The following is a 21,882-nucleotide window of genomic DNA, read 5'->3' as shown; positions in this document are numbered from 1 at the left end:
AAAAAAAAAAAAAAAAAAGACCTGAGCTGAAATCAAGAGTCAACACTGAACCAACTGAGCTGCCCAGGTGCCTGGAACTTTATTTCTTAATCTACTCAAAAGCAAACAATGAGCTTTATAGCAATTTATCAAAGGCTTCTAAAATATTATAAAATAATGTATATACTATTACCAGTACATCTAAAATCTGGGCAAGTAAAATCCAAGTTTTCTTTTCTTCTCCACCTGAAATTACAGAATATAATGCTAAAATAAGGTACTTACTTTGTTAATGTTGTAGAATTTCCAGAATATATTCTAATTCACTAAATATACAGTTGTATGTGAGTATATAGTGATTTTTTTTTAAAGTAGGTTTATTTAAAAAAAAAAAGATACCTGCTAGAGTCCTTTAATTTAGGGTCCGGAATTTAAATTCAACAATTCACCTTCCTCCTTCCCTAGTTTCCTTCCCCTTAAGTAGCAATATTTATTGAGCACCTTCTCAATTTATTGTGCCAGACACTGTGCTGAGTAGTGGAAATCCACCAATGCGAAAAGGGGAACATAACCTTCTCATCTAGAAGGGGAAATGAGTGGTCTCTTCTTAACGAGCAATAATTATGTCAGGTCACCAGTCCTCATAAAATTAAAATTAAATTGAGATTTTGATATTATTCTAAGATAGTACTTTCTAAAGATACTTTAGGATATAAAAATTATATAAAATTTCCTAATAACTTTCTAAAGTTGAAACAGCTTTTAGAATATAATTTAGTAATAAATAATATACTCTTTCATGATAGTAGGTTTTTTTAAAGGATTTATTTTATTGCTTACTTATTTTGGGGATATTTTGTGTGTGTATTTTTAAATCAAAAGTATGAAAATGAAACTTTTGAAGGTATATTTCCAGAGAATCTGTAATTGATTTAAATGATACATGAGACATTTTTTGTCAAACTGAAGAGAGCTAGAAAAAATCTCTTAGAATAGCTGTATTTAGATTTTAATGAAACTAGGCAGAAAGGAGACTAAAGTGAATTTCCTTTTTAGTCTTTTAAATGAAAAAGTGCATCATTTGTCCTATATATCTTATTCATCATCAGTCATAGCAAAGCATTCATTCCCATGAGAGAGATAATGGATTCAGAGAGCCGAGAGGAATGGAAGATTGTCATTCAATGCAGATGAGTTTTAGTAATATTTTTATCATGAGAAATTGGGTTGCAGAACCTTAAGATTTGGAATTAAGTTGCCATAGATATATTTAATTAAAAGTAGATTGCTTTAACCTTTCTTTAAGTTAGAAATAGGTTTAAAATCTTAAATTAAATTTATAGTTAGTTTGTATTTAACTTGTATTCAGAACTTGCCTTTAATAGGGATTCTTTATAAGATTTAGCCCCAAAAAGGTACATTTTAATTGAACGATTACAGTGAACATATAAAAAAAGTTTCTGAAAGGATGTTAGAACTTTGTATATTGGATCAAAGTACAGTTTACTTTTCTGCTCATGGAGAAGAACGCAGTTAATCCAACCAGACTACAAACTGAGACCAAAAGGGGGCTCTGCCTTCTGAAACCTCCTAACACCTCGTCAATACAACTCCTTAATCAGCATAAATTTTATTTCCTAGTGTCTTATTGTTATAACCTTGGTGGGTTGGTTTCTCATTCATAATACTGTTCAGTGGAATGCTTTTCTAAAAGTTAAAGTATCTGAAGAATGAAGTTACTAAAGTAGAAAAGCAAAAGAACATATATGTGTGTATGTACACATATACATATTTGTACATATATATCTGTGCCAGATTTATGAACTCTGATATCACAGAATCAGTTTTAGGTTAATTAGAGGAAATTAGAGTGCTCCTAGCTCATTCTGTGGTCTTATCTAATTATGCATTCTTAGTCCAAAGCATTAGGGAAAAAAAAAAGTAAGTTAAGACGAATGTGTAGTCAACTACTAATCTTGACCATACCTCCCAGCCCTGGAAATGCATCCCCTAGTTTCAGGACATTGTTTACCCCCAATTTCTGAGCAGACACTGAGGTTTGGACTGTGTTTTGGGCCATGCTGATTCTCTTTCCTGAGAAAGCCAGAGGAGTAGAGATGGGGGACAAAACTGACACCAATTGCTGCAGCTCTGGTCTGTCACCAGGCTTGTGGTTCCTGTCAATCAACTTTTTTCTAAGGATTACAAAGTCAGAAGAGGGGCATTATCTTAGATCTACTCAGATGCTTTATAACTTTATTCTTCCTGGGAATTAAAACTTTTTTTAATAGCTAGGTCATGCTGACTGGCACAAAAGTCTCTCAGATTAATTGTACGTATTAAATCAAAATAAACTCTGTCAAAAGGTAAGTCTATTCAGCATAACTTTCATTTCTTTTTTAAAGGAAACACTTCTATAGAAAATAGTCCATATTTGTTCTCCTTTTTCCTCCTCTCCACGGGGTGAGGTAATCACAAACTGCAATCTCCTCTAAATATGCCATTATTACCCAGAAGGTAATTGCAACATTATATAGTTGTTAATCTTTTCTCATAAATATCGAGATTCATTCACTCTCAGAGGGTTAGTAAGAAAGCATGGCCATGTTAGGCATACAGAAAATGGGAGTTCATTGTTGTTGTAAGCATATAGATTATCTATCCCCATGTAGACTTAATTTTTTTTCACACCTTCATCATCAGCCATGTAAGAAGAGCCTGTTATGTACAGTGCTGTATAGAAAGTAAGATCAGATGAAAATGTGTATGTGAGAGCTCTTAGCATAGTGCCTGACATTCTGTACATTCACGATAAATAGTTCTTCACTAACTCATGTTTGTCTTTGGCATTTTCCAATTTAAATGGAGAATATGAACATTATTGTTGAGTTTGTCAAAACATGTCCTTGCCGGATTACTTTTTGAAGCTGTGGACTCTCTTGCTAGACTCATTGGTGGTGGTATTGGTGATAACAAAAGCATAACAGTTCATTCTATGGAATAAGTAGACTCCACCTGGTAAAATCTACTCTTAAGTTTCTCCAGGATAATTCCTTTTGTATGGGATTTGGATTCATCCCTTCACCAAATGTTTCAATATTTTGCTTGGAAGTCTTGGGAACAATATTAATAGAGAGTTGAAGATAGAACAACGGAAAGCTCACATTTAGGAGTATAAGGATGATGAAGACATGAGAGAAGAAATAGTAGTGGGAAAATGAGAAGAGTGACCTATGATAACACAGAAAGAGAAGAGGGTTTTCAAGGAAGAGATGGATATATACAGTATTATTGTATTATCTTCATATCTAAGTTGTAGTGAATACTTAACTGTGCAATAGGTGCTTAAGAAAGACTCACTAAATCTTCCCCATAGCCCATTGAGGTAGATACTATTAGTGTCCTCACAATCCAGATGAATACACTGAGACTTAAGACTATGGAACTCCCATTAGCTACTCTAGTCGTTAGCCGTTTTGTCTCTATGCTGTAAACACTGAACTAGAGAAGGGTTGAGGACCATGACCTTTAAGAAAAGTGAATTCCATTTGCAGCTTTTCTTTGTAGTGTAGGAAGTGTTGCTTAACAGAGTTGTTCCTATATTTTACAGACATGGAAATTCAAATTCAAGAAGTTACATAATCTGCCCAAAGTCACATACGTAGTAAATAGTAATTGAAAGGTTTATCTACCAGTATTCTACCCATATCATTCTATTAAGGCTTCAATTTCATACCTTGGAATTATATATAACTCCTGTGATGTACCTGTGAAGTTTAGGTTTATATCTCTAGAAGGTGATTTATACCTTTGGGATAATTTTACATATAAACTTTAAGATATCTGTGTTGAGTGTATGAGTGTGTGTGTGTGTGAGAGAGACATTATATACATATATATAAGACAATAGATAATATAAGTAGTTAGTTTACATTCTTTACCTGAGTTGTGAGACAAGAAAATTCAAAGTTGACTGACTTGAAAGAAAACTCATGTTAATTTATTTTCAAAGTGTTCGAAGAATCTAAATTCTTATCATTAAGATCACTTTCATTTTTAACCTTTGGCTACCACTTTTCAAATCTAAACTTCTGTGGCTTTATCTTTCACATACAGTTTCACTGGATTGATTCTAATTGTATGAATTTCACCTTTCAAGGTGATTTTGAAATTAATTTTGAAGGAAGCTTTAAGAAATTCTGTTTGTTGGCTCAGGTGCCTGGGTGGCTCCGTTGGTTAAGTGCCCAACTCTTGATGTTGGCTCAGGTCCGGATCTCACAGTTTGTAAGATTAAGTCCCATGTCAGCTACTGCACTGACAGTGCAACCCTGCTTGAGGTTCTCTCTCTCCCTTTCTCTCTGTCCCTCCCCCACTTTCTCTCTCTCTCTCAAAATAAATAAACATTAAAAAGTAAAAAAGAAAAGAAATGTTTGCCCGATGATGGGATCCGATGATGAATTGAATATGGTGGGTAAGGGAAAGGTGGAAATCAAGTTACAGGACATAACATTCAATATTATGTCATTTATTTTAAGACACACACAAGCAAATACAATATACACAGCTTTTTGTTTCCATAAATAAAAATAAATAATGTATAAATTTATATGTATGAAGTATGTATGAATGTACTGAAGTGTGTGTGTGTGTTTGTGTGTGTGTGTGTGTGTGTGTGAGAGAGAGAGAGAGGGAGAGAGAGAGATAGAGAGAGAGAGAGAGAAGTAGATATTGAAGAACCACCTGACTTTTGAGTGTACTCGGGGGAAGCGGAGATCTTCGGTAAGTGATCACTTGAGTTATTTTAGTAGGGCTTAATCACATAAACAACTATTATAATGCCTAGTACAGGAAAACAGGACAATAAAGAGAATCAGAGATGATTCTTATAGATGAATCTTATAGATTTAATAATAGATGATTTAAAAAACAGTTGCATCATTTAAAATTATGATCATATGACTCTTGTGGAATAGTTTGAAAATATCCAGTTAGGATAAGTAGTAATAACTAAAAAACTGAATTATTAGCCAACCTTTAGTACATTGTTTAAGATGAACAGTATCACTATTGTAGTTTTGTTTGTTTAATGCACATATTGATTTTCTCCTATGTGCCTGATCCATGACTAGAGCTGGCAGGATATCTACCCTATTACTTTTTGGTTGCTATTTCTGTATCTACTCTTATTGTCTTACTTGATTGATAGTGCTATATCGGAGATCTAGTTCATTTATTTCTTTGGGAACCTATTTAATAAGAGGAATTTAGAGAGAAAACATGCACCTAGAGTTAGGATGAAGGGATGTACATATGACCTTCATTGATATTGAGTGTCCACCTAGTATCAGAGAACTGGAGTCCACATAGTGTCAGGCAGGACAGCAGTCTCCATATATGCAGAGATCTTCTTACTGTGCATAGCGACCAGGGCAGGTACAGAGAAAGCAGACAGTTCTCTATCTGATTCAAAGGGTTTGTACAGTGGACAAATGGCCAGTGGTCAAGAGAGGATGGAGGGAGCTTAGTCTGTTAAAAAAAATAAGTGGTATGGTGGCCTAGCCCTCCAGTGATGGGGGAGAGTGTTATGGGATAAGAAGATAGAGCCTTGCAGGCTCTGTTAGGAGGTAGTTAAAAGTGACAGGAACATTTTAATGATTTTGTTTCAAATTTTAGAGTTTTTGAATCTGATCAGTACAGTAGTTAAGAAAAACATGATTATTCACTTTGTTTGACTTTATATAAATGGCTATTAAATTAGAAGCCAGAAAACCTAGTAATAGTAAGTGGTTTCAATGTGCTTTATTTTAATGGAATTGCCTTAATGGAAGTCAGATTTATTCTTGAACATGTTAAACCTCCATATAACTTGCCAGTATTTTCCTGAAATTGGCTCTCTGATTTCTGAAATGGGAGTGGGGAAAGATGTGAAAATTGATGGCCTCAAGCTTTTTAAAATCCAAATTGAAACTTGTACTACAAAGAGGGAAATTTAACCTGAGAGTTTATGCCTATATCAGCATGACACAGAGCAGCAATTGAAGTTTTCTTACACCCCACAGATCTAATAAACACATTGGTTCATTTAAAAGTGATTCAATTTTCTTGGATTTGGGATTTCAGAAAAGAAGGAGCATGGCCTAATGAATTATGTGTTATGTGTGTTATAAACGTAGATATCACACATAGAGTTCGATTTTAGATGCTATTTGTGTGTAGATGGGGATAATTAGGCATTTTGTGAATCTTTAGATTAACAGCCTATTGAACATTTTAGAAACTGAGCTTTGAGTGGTGATACGTTTTTTAAAGCAAGCTCTATACCCAATATGGGGCTTGAGCTCTCAACCCTGAAATCAAGAGCCACATGCTGTACTGAGTGAGACAGCCAAGTGCCCCTTGAATGGTGATATTTAATCATATATTTTAGATTAATTATATATTTATATGCATTATATATATATACATTTTACAACTTACAATTTGTAACTTTTCATTGTATGTAATTAATACAAATTAAATATCACCACTCATAAAAAGGTGATCCGAAATATGTTTATATATTATATAAATTAAACATATTTTTAGAGTTTAGAACATAAAGGAAGAAATCAAGATCTATCTTCAAATACAAATAAATACATTCATGTTTCTTTCAATTAATACAATTTTGCTTTTAAGTCAATTCTACATAATTTAGTTAGTGATACCTATTAATTGAAAAGATTAATAAAAAGGAATTACTTGGATATTTGTGCTTCATAATCATTTATATTTCTTTCTAAATATAGAGATAATTTTTTATAATCTTAGTGTTCAATGATATCTTATTAAAGGAATACTATTTATGTTCACTTGCAAAACTAAAAAGAAATGATTTTTTTCTTGTTAATTCTGTTCTTTACTGAATTTCCAGGTTCCCAGTTGTCTTATAAATTCAATTTGGCATAAAAAGTTGAAATTTAGTCTTTCATTAATGACTTGTTGAGTACTTACCATGTGGAAGGTACTGTGCTAGGTGCTGGCATAGAAAGATGGATAGAACTTGAGCCCTACCTTTAGGTAGCTTAGAGTAAAAAACAAATCAGCATCGACATATGTAATAAGCTCTGTGATAGATACATGTTTAGGTTACTTGTGGGATGTTCAGAGGGGTAATGCTCATTCTTCCTAGGTACACAAGTCAGCTGTGGCCATAGTAACGCTGTGTAACACAGTACCCCAAACTCGATATGTAACAACAGAAACATTTATTTCTCACACATGTACTTATGGATTTGCTAGGGTGGCTCTGGTTTTTAGAGGTCTAGATATACATAGGGAAATGATGGGGTAGCAATTAAGATATTTTTGGTGGGGGGTGAGGCTGCTGCTGAGGGATGGGAGAATGTTGCAAAGCATTATCAAAATTCATTGTGTCAAAGGGGCAAGGAGAAAAACAAGGGGTGCAAAGATTGCTATAGCAGCATTTCCCTATTCCTTCTTCCATGAGGCAAGTTATTCCAGGCTGAATGAGACCTCTAGATCTGTGATGCTTTCTGACATGACTAGATCTCTTTGATGTCTGCTCTGGACCCCTTGCTTTATGCTGTCCAGTCACTGTCTTCCTGAAAGTTTCTTCTTTGAACACTGGCCTTCTACCACACTTCTCCTATAAATCTGCATCCGACTGATTTCTCTGTTTCTGCACAGCTTGTAGGTCCCATGGGGAAAATCTCTCTCTCTCTCTCTTTCTGTGTGTGTGTGTGTGTGTGTGTGTGTGTGTGTGTGTGTGTCTTGCTGTCACTCTCTTTTACTTCTGTGGTTATCTTCCATATGGCTATACACCGAGGGTAATGCTGGGATTATTGTTGACAGTTAACATGGAGTGTGTAGGGAGCAGCCTGAATCATGTGAATCAGTTGCTTGGCTAGGAAGGTGATGTGTTTGGGCACTGTGGTCCAGGGTGCCCTGTGTTTGACAGACTGATGTAGGTCTTCCTCTGGTAACTGCCACAGGCCTGCGTAACAATTTCAAAGCTTGAAAACATACTGTTGAGCTCTCTAGTAATGAAAATATCCACATGTAGAAGTTATTTGTTAAAGCATAAGATTCCAAAAGGATAGCCGTAATGCATTGTGCAAACATAAAATCTAGTTAGGAGCCCAATGTGTGTTATGCACGTTTCTAATGAAAAGAGAAGCTGGATGGGGTCCAGATGGTTTTATGTATTGCCTGTGGGGTAAGAGGACACACTGACAGAAGCAGGAGTCAGACTAACATGGATTCAAATCCTGGCTCTGTCACTTAATAGCTGTGGGACTTTGGCTTTATTGCTCTCCCTCTTTGAGCTTGTTTCCTCATCCATCAAATGAAATCTGTACTACTTTACAGGACTTTTGAGATAATTGAATTAGATATTGAATGTCAAGCTCTGAGGACAATCCATAACTACTGTTGCTGCCATCAGTGTCATCAAGTCATCCTATTTTTTGTTAATGTAATGACTTTTATTACCACTTCTATCACAATAAAACCCTCCATTCCTGTATCACTTGTGACAGCCTCTGCTCAGAACTTTTTTTTTTTTAAGAGAGTGGGTTTTATGATAGTTTTATAGATTTCTTGTCCTCATAGCCCTCTTCTAGAGTCCAGTGTAAGGTCTAACATCAGCGGCAGCTTGTATGTTTATGTTGGTAATCACCCGAAATCAACTGCTAGTCTGCTCCAGAAGAAGATATACTTCTATTTCCTCCCATCTCCTAATAGGGCCAAGTTGTTCTATCTTTGCAAAGCCTTGAAATATTTAATCATTTTCTCTTCAGAGAAGTCTTCAACAATCCAACTTGACACTTTATTCTACTTATTGACCAAGTTATCTTCTCAGCATTAAGGTTTTATATATGTTTCCCTGCATGGTCTTTCCCTTTACAGTATCTCTGAAACAATCTGATTTTAGTGTAGGCCAAAAGCTCAATAGAAATGAACAGATAAAGGCTATCTGACCTTTAAAATATTTTTTGTTTTTTAACAGTTTTATTGAGATATAATTCACATACTTTACAACTTAACTGTTTAAAGCATACACTTCCATGGTTTTTAGTATATTTAAAATCGTGTTGTGCAACCATAGCCACAGTCAATTTTAGAAAATTTTCACCACCCAAAAAGAAACCCTGTGCCCTACAGGTATCATTTCACAATCTTTCCATCCCTTCTCTAGCCCCAGACAACCAGTACTTTATATAAATTTGCCTATACTGGATATTTTATATAAATGACATTATATGTGATCTTTTTGTGACTGGCTTCTTACACTTGGCATAATGTTTTCAAGGTCCCATGTTGTAGCATGTATAAATACTTCATTCCTCTTTATGACCAAGTAATATTCTGTGGTATGGATATGCAAAATTTTCTTTATCCATTTATTAGTTAATAGATATGTATGTGTTTACCTTTGAGTATCATGAGTAATGCTGCTATGAACATTCATATACAAGTTTTTGTATGGGTGAATGCTTTTAATTTCTCTTGGGTATATAATGAGGAATGGAATTGTTGGGTCAAATAGTAACTATATCTTTGTATCTTTGGCTTTTTGAGGAACTTTAAGACTGTTTTACATTTCCATAAGCAGTGAATGGGGTTTCCAATTTTCCCATACCCTCAGCAATAAATATTATCCTTGATTTTGACTGTCATCACTCCAGTGTGAATGAAGTGGTATCTTATTGTTGTTTTGATCTGTATTTTCCTAATGAATAATAAGGTTGAACATCACTTCATAAGCTTATTGGCCATTTCTATGTCTTCCTTGTGAAAAGATCCATTTAGATCCTTTGCTCATTTAAAATTTTTGTTGTCTTTTTATTATTAAATTGTAAATGTTCTTTGCATATTCTAGACTTAAGTCCCTTACTAGATATAGATTTGCAAATCTTTTCTCCCATTCTGTGAGTTGTCTTTTCACTTTCCTGATAGTGTCCTTTGACACATAGAATTTTTAATTTTGGAGAAATCCAACTTATCATTTTTATCTTTTGTTACTCATACTTGTGGTGCCATATTTAAGAGTTGGGCCACAAAGATTTACTCATGTTTTCTTCTATGAACTTTATAGTTTTCACTCTTACATTTAAATCTTTGATGCATTTTGAGTTAGTTTTGTGCATGTTTTGAAGTAGAGGTCCAAATATATTTTATTGTGTATAGAAATGCAGCTATCCTAGTACTATCCATTGAAAAAAATTATTCTTTCTTCATTGAATGATCTGGTCTCCTTTGTCAAAAATCAGTTGATCATAGACATCTGGGTTGTAACATTGCTAGCTATATTAGAAAATATTATGGTACTTTCATTGGTATATTTTCATAAGTGGTTATAGGGTTAGAAGGAGAACTTTAAATTGCTTTCTTGATTACTGTAGACCTCTAACATGTGCTCGCATGGCCCACCCTAGGGTCCAATTTAGATAGAATATCTTAAGATAAACGATTTTTTAAAATGCTTTATTTATTTCTAGGAGAGAGAGAGAGAGACAGCGTGAGCAGGGGAGGGTTCAGAGAGAGAGGGAGTCACAGACTGAAACCGGCTCCAGGCTCTGAGCTGGCAGTCAGCACAGAGTACGACGCGGGGTTCGAACCCACGAACCGCGAGATCATGACCTAAGCGAAAGTCGGACGCTTAACCGACTAAGCCACCCAGGCGCCCCTATAAACGATTTTTTAAAAGTGTAGAGAAGATTCCTAAATTCAAATCTGTGCTGAAGTCAAGGAAGTCAGAAATGGGGTAAGTTGTGTTCCATATTGATAAGCATATAAAAGTGAGCAGGAGTGTGTGTTCTAAGAGAGCCTCCCTACTCAGCTTCAGATAGTTGTTGACATGGAAGGATACAGTTCAGTATACTAGTCAATTAAACCACAGTTGAGTGCCATTCTTGGCCCATGGGATGCTGTTGCTACCTCTGATGATTGATCATATTGCATTAGTATCTTTCTTCCATTCTTTTCCTTTCCTATTTTGTCTTTCTTAATCAAATATTGTATCACTTCATAGCTTTAACCATTAATGTCCCCTTGCTTTACTATCACTTAAAGATTGTAAAATAAAAGGATAGTCAAGTCCAGACCAAAAAGAAACCCGGGTAAAATGGCATAGAAATCAATAATCGGAGTCACAGCAAAGATAATTGCCATTATCTTTTGGTCCCAAGTAACAATTATTCTTGGTCAAGCATATATGGCAAGAATAGCTAGAAACTGGATAGGTTTTCATAACCAATTTCCATGATAGAATTCAGTGTAGTCTTAACCTGTGTTGAATTAAGTAAACTAAAAATAAATGGAAGATTTAAAAAACAAATTACATATTTTCAAGGATATGGAATGGCAACAAAAGGTAGAACATACAACAGAACACTTTTTAGAACTGAGTGTTTTTAGAACTTGAGTGTTGGGCTCTAAGTAATTGGTGAGGAGGGGGCCCAGGTAGGTAGTGGGACTTCAAGCAGAGCAACTTTTGCTTTCACATGTTTTATGTAGTTTTCATGGAGTTTTCCATAAAATCTATTTTGAGATAACTGAACAGTTTATATTACTAAAATTAAATAGACGGGTAAATAAATCACTGGATTGATTACCACTGATTTGGCTGTAAAGTACAACACATTGTTTCTTGAGTGAGGCTGGCATGCCTTCTTAAAATTGTGGCAATATGAACTGGAAACTAGAAAGTAGTATCTTAATCTAATTTAGAACCATAAATAAATCAAAATCTTATACCCCATTGTTTGATAAGATCACTTGTCATAATTGAAAACAAGGAAGGAGATTTGGGTAAGTATGCGCAGAAACTTTACAACATTAGTTTTTAAATTTTTACTATGGAAATTACTTGGCATATGGAAAAGTAGAGATAAGCTTTGTCTTAGTCTCTTGGGCTGCTGTAACAGAATACTGTAGACTGAATGGCTTATAAACAACAACAATTTATTTCTCATAGTTCTGGATACTGGGTAGTCCAAGATCAAGGCACCAACAGATTTGGTGTTTGGCATTTAGTGGTTCTTTTTAAATGTCACTAAACCCATTGATGAGGGCTCTACCCTCATGACCTAGTTACCTTCCCAAGGCCCCACCTCCAGACACCAATACATAGGTACATTTATTTCAGTTTCTATTTTAAGGAATTTATTTTCTTATTATTCCCCTTTTTGACAAGAAGTTTTTTAATTATATGAATTGTTTGCTCATTCTATAGTCAAAATATAACATTCTAAACTCCTCATCTGTATTATTCCTTCCTATATACATAATCATTTCTATTCATTCTGGGGGGTTATATTTTCATGCTCTTTAAAATCACAAGAAACTACACAAATTCATTTTTTCATAAAAATTATAATATAATATTCCAGTAATAAAGAAACATAATTAATTCTATTAAAGTCACATTTGCTATACATGTTTTGATCATGGAGCCCTTTTCTTCCATACATACCTTTAAAAACAGTTCAGTAAGTGAAGTTCTAGCTTATTTGATTTGTTCTCTAATTTCCAGAAAGCTCCACTTCACAGGACTGTACATTGTTATTTATAATAAGATATTAGTATTCAATTGGTTCTGAAGTTAGAGATATTCTGCCTTACTACAGATTTTGTTTTTGAAAATCACAGGTATCCTAAACTAATATGTGTTAAGAGCATTTTCCTTAATAAATAAATGCTGGTGGTCTTTTTTAAAATTTGTTATTTTTTAAATAGTTTATTATCAGNTATTTTTCCCCTTCTCCTCCCCCATGGTCCTCTGTTAGCTTCCTCCTAATCCACCTATACATGCAAACATATGCTATCTATCCGTCCTTCTGTGTCCAACTTATTTCGCTCAGCATAACAGCCTCTGGTTCCATCCGTGTTGCTACACATGGTCAGATTTTATTCTTTCTCATTGCCATGTAGCATTCCATTGTTTAAATATACCACATTTTCTTTTTCTTTTTTTAAAATAGTTAATTGTCAAGTTGGTTTCCATATAACACCCAGTGCTCATCCCCACAAGTGCCCTCCTCCATGCCCATCACCCCCCCATCCCCTCCCCCTCACCCCCATCAAGTCCTCAGTTTGTTCTCAGCATTCAAGAGTCTCTTATGGTTTGCCTCCCTCCCTCTCCCCCATAAATATACCACATCTTCTTGATCCATTCATCAGTTGATGGACACTTAGGTTCTTCCCATGTTTTGGCTATTGTTGAGAGTGCTGCTATGAACATGTGCCCCTCTGCATCAGCACCCCTGTATCCCTTGGGTGAATTCCTAGCAGTGCTACTGCTGGGTCCTAAGGGAGTTCTACTGTTAATTTTTTGAGGAACCTCTATACTGTTTTCCAGAGGGGTTGTACCAGCTTACATTCCCACCAACAATGTAGGAGGGTGCCCATTTCTCCACATCCTCGCCAGCATCTAGAGTCTCTTACTTTGTTCATTTTAGCCACTCTGATTGTTGTGAGGTAGTATCTGAGTGTGGTTTTGATTTGTATTTCCCTGATGAGGAGGGACGCTGAGCATCTTTCCATGTGTCTGTTGGCCATCTGGATGTCCTCTTTGGAGAAGTGTCTGTTCATATCTTCTGCCCATTTCTTCAGTGGATTATTTGTTTTTCGGGTGTGGAGTTTGATGAGTTCCTTACAGATTTTGGATAATAGCTCTCTATCTGATATGTCATTTGCAACTATCTTTTCCCATTGTGTCAGTTGCCTATTAGTTTTATCGATTGTTTCCTTTGCCATGCAAAAGCTTTTTATCTTGATGAGGTCCCAGTAGTTCATTTTTGTTCTTGATTCCCTTGCCTTTGGGGGTGTGTCAAGTAAGAAATTGCTGCAGTGGAGGTCAAGGAGGTTGTTTCCTGCTTTCCCCTCTAGGGTTTTGTTGGTTTCCTGTCTCACATTCAGGTACTTTATCCGTTTTCAGTTTATTTTTGTGTATGGTGTGAGAAACTGATCTAGTTTCATTCTTCTGCATGTTGCTGTCTAGTTCTCCCAACACCATCTGTTAAAGAGGCTGTCTTTTTTCCATTGGATACTCTTTCCTGGTTTGTCAAAGATTAGTTGGCCATACATTTGTGGGTCCAATTCTGAGTTCTCTATTCTATTCCATTGGTCTATGTGTCTGTTTTTGTGCAAATACCATATTGTCTTGAGGATTACAGCTTTGTAGTAGAGGCTAAAGTCTGGGATGGTGTTGCCTCCCATTTTGGTTTTCTTCTTCAATATTACTTTGGCTACTTGGGGTCTTTTGTGGTTCCATACAAATTTTAGGATAGTTTGAGTTTTGAGAAGAATGCTGGTACAATTTTCATTGGGAATGCCATTACTACCCAAAGCAATGTACACAATCAATGGAGGTCTTAATAAGATTATTCCCAGAGTACAAGCTGCCAGCAAAAGTTGAAGAACAATGATTCCCAGGTGCCTAACTAAGGGGAAGAATTACCTGGAAGAGAAAGAAAAAAGGATCAAATTCTCACAGGGGTATATGTGAGAAAGGACTACTGTCTTCCACCTACAGAGGCTGTGTAGTTCTCTCATAATCCTAGATAAGGGCAGTGCCATGCGGAGTTTCAGTTCAGAACATTATGACTTCTTGGGAACAGAATAGATGCTTTTTGGCATGAGAGAAGTCCCTAGAACTTCCATTTGACAAGGTAACTTTGCATAAATCTACATAAACTTTGCATGATATGAAACTTGAGATAATTAGATAAGATTGTATGATGATGAAGAGTGTTTAGTTGCTTGAAGAAGGTCACATTCCAAATATTGAACAACTATTATTATATAAGGGACATGCACTCAGATGGGAAGTCACTGAAATCTGCAATATAGGCCAGTAGTTGCCTTATATTAACTTTTTCTGCTGCATTTAGCAGGGATCTTACGTCACTGCTTGGGTGAGGTCTGTGTCAGAGATTGGCCCGAGTGTGGACCATATTCTTCAGCACACTGACATTCTTGTCAAAGGTGTAAGGTCTACACAGTAAGTTGGAATGATTTCAACCATACAAAAGGAAATTTTGTGTGAAACTCGAGAATTCTATAGAAATGTGGTGGCTAAGTGCTGATGAAGAGAAGTACTTAACTGTGAGTTAAAGAGTTTGGGAATATATGAGGGAGGTTGACATTTAAGAATTTTATGTGAGGATTAATACATCAGAAAAAGAAAGGTTGTTGGCTTTGAGATAAATATAGAGTTAGTGAGCCTGATGCAGTGACCTTAAGTTAATGTTTGATTGCCTGTGCCGAATGTGTGTTTGCAGTTCATATTAAACTGTGCATCACACTTTGTTTCTTTTCCATATCTTGATTTAAATTTAGTCTGCCTGCTTTGAATCTATGGACAAATAGAATCTTTCGCATTATCAAATATGATGGTAAAGTTTAGCCTGTTGATAATAAAATACATATTAAAATGTTTGCTTTAAAATGTGTTAATGACATTACCTATTTCAGAATTCCCTTGACCTGTTGATTTAGAGCACTGTTTGGTAGTTCACAAACCTCATTTAATCTAGAAAATCACTCACAAAGCTAGGAATAGAGAACAACCGAACATACCTACTGAACCAGGCAGTTGTTTCGAGTATGGTCCCAAAGCCGGTCGCATCAACATCACCTGGGAACTTGTTGGAAATACAAAGTATTGGGCCACACTTCAAATCTACTGAATCAGAAACTCTGAGGGTGGGTGCAGCAATCTGTTTTAATAAACCCAGGTGATTCTGGGCTAAAGTCTGAGAACCACTGAACCACTGAATTGTAGAACTCTCAATGTTAGTTCTGTGCTTGATAGAGGAGCAAATAATTGTCCAATGTGATAATAGGATATTTTTGGTCCTATCCTGAGGCCTACATAGGGATACAAACTATTTCCATTAAGTGCTTAAATAAAGTTAATTCTATCTTGTGTACTTCGAATATAAATCATACAAGATTAAAATGAAAAAAGTTTGAGTAATCTGGTTCTAAAAGTATCTCTTTAGATATACTCTGGTGTGGCTTAGAATCATTTTTCATTCTTGTTGCTGTTATATTCAGTTATGTTTAGGAATAAAGTCTCCTGACTTATTGGAAATTTTTCCTAAAATTTGTCTTCCAGTCTCTATTATCTTTGTCTTCTGTATTTTTGTGAAGCAAATTCAATTTACAAATAAAATTTTATTTAAAGTTTTTACATTGGTCGTTTGATGTTTACTTTTTATTTATTTATTTTTAATTTTATTTATTTTAACTTTTCAATAAATTTATTTTTAATTTGTTTGCTTCCACAAGTGGTTCCTGCAGTTATACCCAGATATACCTTCATGTTGGTTCCTTCTTTCTTAACTAAGTGTTTAATGTAAAGTTTGTAAGAACAAGTCCAAATCTGTTTTTTTCAGTTCTTCTGTTTATTGGCCTTAGATCTATTTCTCCTTTGGAGAAAAGGTCATCTTTTTTAGCTATTTTGGAAAACCCATTTTTGGGAATAACGGTCTTTCTTATGCATGTTAAAGTGTGCAAGTGGGAAGTTTTATTGGTGTCCATGTTTCCAATGGAAAGAAGCCACACTATTTGATAAAGGAAGATGAGTGAGGAAAATTCAGGGCTAACAGTAATTGGAAAAAGAGTTAAGAAGATGACAGACTCCTCTTACTCGGTGCTGTGGCTGAAGAGGGCTTTGTGTGGAATGAGAATTGTCTGATGCAAAAAACCTCAAATTTTTTCATGCACGTATGATTTGTAAACTTTCCTCTCTTTCCCATATTAGATCTTTAGATATATTCTACATTGCTTATGGTGGTTGGTGGCATGGATTTCCATTGGCAACATATGTGAAGATGCTCTAAATTTCGCTCTAAAGAGTGGGATTGGCAAGAAAAATGTAACTGTAATAAAAGTAAACACCTGAGTTTCCATGAGCCGGAGGGGTGCTAACAGCATGAAACTCCTGAAGATGACAGAACAAATTTCTTTTTTGCACAATGTAGAATTACAAATAATCAGCATGTCCTTTAGAAGATATAGATCTCTAAGATACTATAAAAGGAAAATGTGATTCAGTAAAAGTTTTTCTTTATGCAGATATTAATATTTGTTTAATGAGATCTTAAAACTCACGTGACTGCAAGTTGAACTAGTTCAACAGATAATTCAGAAAGTAATATTCAAAAGCACATTTGTTTTTACATTATTGAAAACAACTTTTATATAAATCTGCATATGTAAATTACCCATATAATTGAAGATTCACTTTCAAAATAATAAAATCTTATTTATAGCTTAGGTTTTAGTGACTCTGCATTATAATTTCTATTATTCATTTTGGTGTACTGTTACTCAATTTAAGATTTTCTCTAGATATGACTATCAATCTGAACACTAATTTTGAGTTTGGCATTGAGCAGGGCCGATATTAAACATTCAGTTCATATTTAATGAACGAATGAATGAACTAATGAACTGTACCCTTTATTTTCAGATCTAACTAACCAGGAAAAGATCTACTGCTTGTCTTAAGTTTATTAATTATCTTAAGTGATTAGCTTAAAAAGATATTCAGTAAATGTATGAAGTGTTACCCCAGATATTTCAAACTTTTCTTGTTTGTTTGTTTCTAATTATGCTCTGAATTCTTTGCTTTGGTAAAAGACTGTCACACTGTATGTAGGTCAGATGTATTTGAGATTTTAAGAACAGGAAAGTATAAGAACACAGAGCCTGTTGAGCTGTTTTTTTAAATTATAAATGACCTTTAGACATTTTCAGATTGTCTTCATAATGAGGAGTAGGGAAATGTTTATAAGGATCTTTATTTAAACATTGTTTTCTTACACCCACCCTGTCCCCAACCAACATTCAGACTGGCTGGAGGTGAAGATACTTAAAACAACAGTTGTGGGGAAAGCATTGGTCTGTAGAGAAGGAAATCATGGCATATAACAAGCTTCCTGATGCTTTTTGTCTTATTTAAAATATATTTTTAATGTTTACTTATTTTTGAAAAAGATAGAGAGAGAATGACACCATGAATATGGGAGGGGTAGAGAGAGGGAAACACAAAATCTGAAGCAGGGGCTCTGTGCTGTCAGCACAGAGACCAACCGGGGGCTTGAACCCATGAATGATGAGATCATGACCTGAGCCAAAGTCAGACACTTAACTGACTGAGCCACCCGGGCACCCCTCTTCCTGATGCTTTATTATTACTGTCTCCATTGAGAATCTAATGTCATAGCACTACAATGCATGGCATCACAGTGCCACTCCATGTTTTTAGAACTACGAAATAACTTAGATATAAGTAAATGGGAAATAATGTAATAAGCATATCTTTATACACCACCTACCTTAAGATATAAAATGTTACAGATATTATTGAAGCTTCCTGTGTTCATTTTCCTTTACCCAGTAGAAATCCCCCATAGAATTTGATTTTTAACATTCTCATTTTCCTTTTGATATTTTTATTATACACATATGTATCTATAAGTGTTATATTCTTTTGCATATTTTTGAACTTCATATAGATAATATTCTTCCATACCCTTTTAAAAGGAACTTTTATGCTTTAAATATTTGCTATATGTATTTGCTCTATTCCATTTAGCTTATATTGGATAGCATTTCATTGTTTAATTATACCACAACATATTTACTTATTTTATGTCTGACTTATATTTTGATAGCTGCCATTTTTTGCTATTATAAACAGTTCTTCATCGAACATTTGTGAACGCCATCTTGTACAGATTTCTCTAGACTATTACCTAGGTAGGGGTAGGATTGTTGGGCTTTTGAGTGAATGTATCTTCAACTTTGCTGTACAATGCCAAGTTGTGTACCAGTTTATACTCTCAGTTGCAGCATTATTTGATATCCTTGCTGACTATCTGTTATTTTCAAAATCTTAAATTTTGCTAATCCAGTGGGTGGTAAATGGCATCTCACTGTTCTTTTAATTTGTGTTTCCCTAATTATGAGTGAGCTTGAACGTCATTACATGTTTCTTGGCCATTTGTGTGTCCTCTGCTGAATGTCTTTGTCATTTTTATAGACGTGTACAGAGTTATAGACATTTTTCATGTATTTGGGATGTTTTCTTTTTCTTGGGATTTCATTATAAATATATTCTCCCAGTTGGTAGTTTGTCTTGTCATTCTATCTATCCATCCATTTGTGAAGATACATTTATAATTTTACTGGTTGGATTTATCAGGCTTGTTCTTAATGTTTTTTTTTTTTTGTATCTTGTTTAAAAAATTAGTTTTAAAACCTGAGATTATGAATACATGTTCTGTATTTTCTTGTAAGCATTTTGCAGTTTTGCCTATCATGTTGAAATGTCAATCTGTGCTCAAATAATTCTTGGGCATAATATTAGGTAGAGATCTATTTGTTTTTTTCTTTTCTTTCTTTCTTTTTTTTTTTTTTCCCTATAAGAACAGCCCATTGTCCCAGTACCGCTTATTAAACAGTGCATCCTTTACTTATACTGATTTCGTTTCCATGTGTGCATGGGTCTGTTGTTGTTCATTTTGGCTTTCTTCCAGGATCCCAATCTACCTTCCTTTTGCCCCCTTTAAACTAGTTCTGTCATACACTTGTGTATTTGGATAAATGTAATATGATTTTAATTATTTTCATCGTTTTTATCTTCTATAATACGTATCTTGTCTAATCACCAAGAATACATTTCTTTTTTTTCATGTTAATTCCCTTTCTTGATGGTTTTCCTTAAAAAAGGGCCCATCATTTTCTTTTACATTCTTTTAGTGATAGAATTGGAAAGACAGTTGAAAAAGTTGTAATTTTAATTTTAAGATGCAAAAGGCAAACTTTCAAATACATTTCTAAAAGTAAATTAAAAATAACCTGCTTCTTTCTAAAAGACTGGTAGAGTATTTTGCTTAATACCTTAGAAATTTTAACATTTTTTAGGCATTTTAATTTTGTACAAGTAGGCAGCTTATTATGCTTTGTTTAAAATCTGTTAAATATTAGTCCTACCATGCTGTTGTTAACTGATCTTCTTTATTTTTTTTTAGATGATTGGAATCCATTTTCGTATCCCTATAAAAAACTGGATTATGGAAAGTGGGAGCTTTATATCCCACCAAAACAGACTAAATCTCTACTTGTACCTCATGGATCCAAATTAAAGGTACTTTCCTCCCTCTTATTTTTATGTGAACTTATTTTCTTTTTGTTGTTTGCAAAGTTTGATTGAAAATAATAGAATGTAAACAGATGCATGATAATTATGGAAGAAACAGTCTAAATGTTCAAATAGAGGAGAATTATGAGGAATCATCAACAAATTGGTTATTTGGAGCTGTATGTTTGCTAAGGTACTAAACTTCTTAACTGTCTTATTATCAGCTTTGGAAACTTTATATAAGTAGTGATTTAGTAATTACAGAAGTCTAACTTGAAAAACAGAAAATTTAATAGAAAAATGAAACCTGTCTTTAAAGCAGCAAATGCAGAGGATTTCTACCTGGGAAGAGAGTCTTGATAAAACTGATTTTGTGATGAGCCACATGAGTGCAGGAGGCAATCTTTTGTGTTGGAGATTCATGCATTTTGGGGATGTGGTTTTCCTGGTTATTCTTCTTTCTGGTCTTGAACATCAAGGTTCTTGTTTCTCCAGTTCTTCTGTACTAAGGTTACCTGGATTGGACTAAGGGCCAGAGGCAGACTGAGTGTCCTTCACATACCCAGTGCTTTGACTGACTGTATATTTCAGTATTCAGGGTTTACAGAGCCTGCACAGATATCCTCTGTCTCCTCAAGGGAAGATTGAAGGATGAAAACGTGGATTACAGATTTCAGGCATATGTTTATAGAACTTCTTTAACATTTACTTGATTTTATCCCATCCTAATAGAATTATATAATATTCCCTTGTCCCCTTATTTCTTTCCCTTCTTTGGACATATGATTGCATTCAAAGCATTTATCATGATAAAGCCTATGTCTGAATTATTATTTTTATTGGTGTTTGTTATTTAACAGTATTAACTCAGTTACTTAAAGGAAAACCAAAATGGATTGTGTAGTTGTTTTGCAGGGTTTTTTTGTTTTTGTTTTTTGGTTGTCTTTTTATTTTATTTCTTTTACAAATGACAAAATTTAAGTATATCAGAAACTTAGTGAAATATTGCCACATATAATATAGTTACCAGAAGAGCACACTGCTGGAATAAAGAGACTTTTTTAACATAGGATGGTGGCCAAGGTTCTTCTTAACCTACAGTGAAAGGAGACAAAGTAGCTCCAGTGTACACTAAGAAGGTTTACATTTAATATTAATAATCCCTTTCCAAGTTGGTATAAACTCCACAAGAGCAGGAGCCTATGCTGTTTTGATTCCTAATACTGTCTGTTCTTGATTCTTAGAACAGTACTTGGCACAGAGTAGGCACGTTTATTAAAGCGTTTATTCAAGAAGCGTTTATTAAATAGTAGAGCCATTTTTAGGCCCAGTCCTTGAAAGAATAAGCCAAAGACCTTGATTCCTCTTTGGTTTATGTGACCTGATTGTAGAACTTTTTTTTTAATGTTTATTTTATTTTATTTGTTTTTTGTTTATTTTATTTTTAATGTTTATTTTATTTTATTTATTTGAGAGAGAGAGAGACAGAGAGGAGCAGGGGAGGGAGAGAGAGAGAGAGGAGACACAGAATCTGAAGCAGGCTCCAGGCTCTGAGCTGTCAGCGCAGAGCCCGACACGGGGCTCGATCTTACCAACCATGAGACCATGACCTGAGCTGAAGTCAGATGCCCAACTGACTGAGCCACCCAGACGCCCTCTACTTGGCCTGATTTTAGGAAACTGTGAGGCAAGGCAACTATTATTGTATAGCTGTCACTGTCACTTTAGGTTCCTATGGACAT

General features: G+C 34.7%; 1 protein-coding gene across 1 annotated transcript in view; it reads left to right on the top strand.

The window, feature by feature from the left end:
* Nucleotides 1–21,882, top strand: part of GBE1 (1,4-alpha-glucan branching enzyme 1) — a 269,814-nt gene that overhangs the window by 71,007 nt on the left and 176,925 nt on the right. Inside the window, exon 3 of the mRNA XM_077750044.1 lies at nt 20,031–20,146. Within this exon, the coding sequence (XP_077606170.1) occupies nt 20,031–20,146 (116 nt within the window). The remainder of the gene's footprint in view (nt 1–20,030; nt 20,147–21,882) is intronic.

The sequence above is a fragment of the Crocuta crocuta genome, unplaced genomic scaffold (assembly GCF_008692635.1).
Source record: "Crocuta crocuta isolate KB4526 unplaced genomic scaffold, BGI_CrCroc_1.0 scaffold545, whole genome shotgun sequence".
NCBI lineage: Eukaryota > Metazoa > Chordata > Mammalia > Carnivora > Hyaenidae > Crocuta > Crocuta crocuta.
This window is presented reverse-complemented; position numbering and strand designations above follow the sequence as displayed.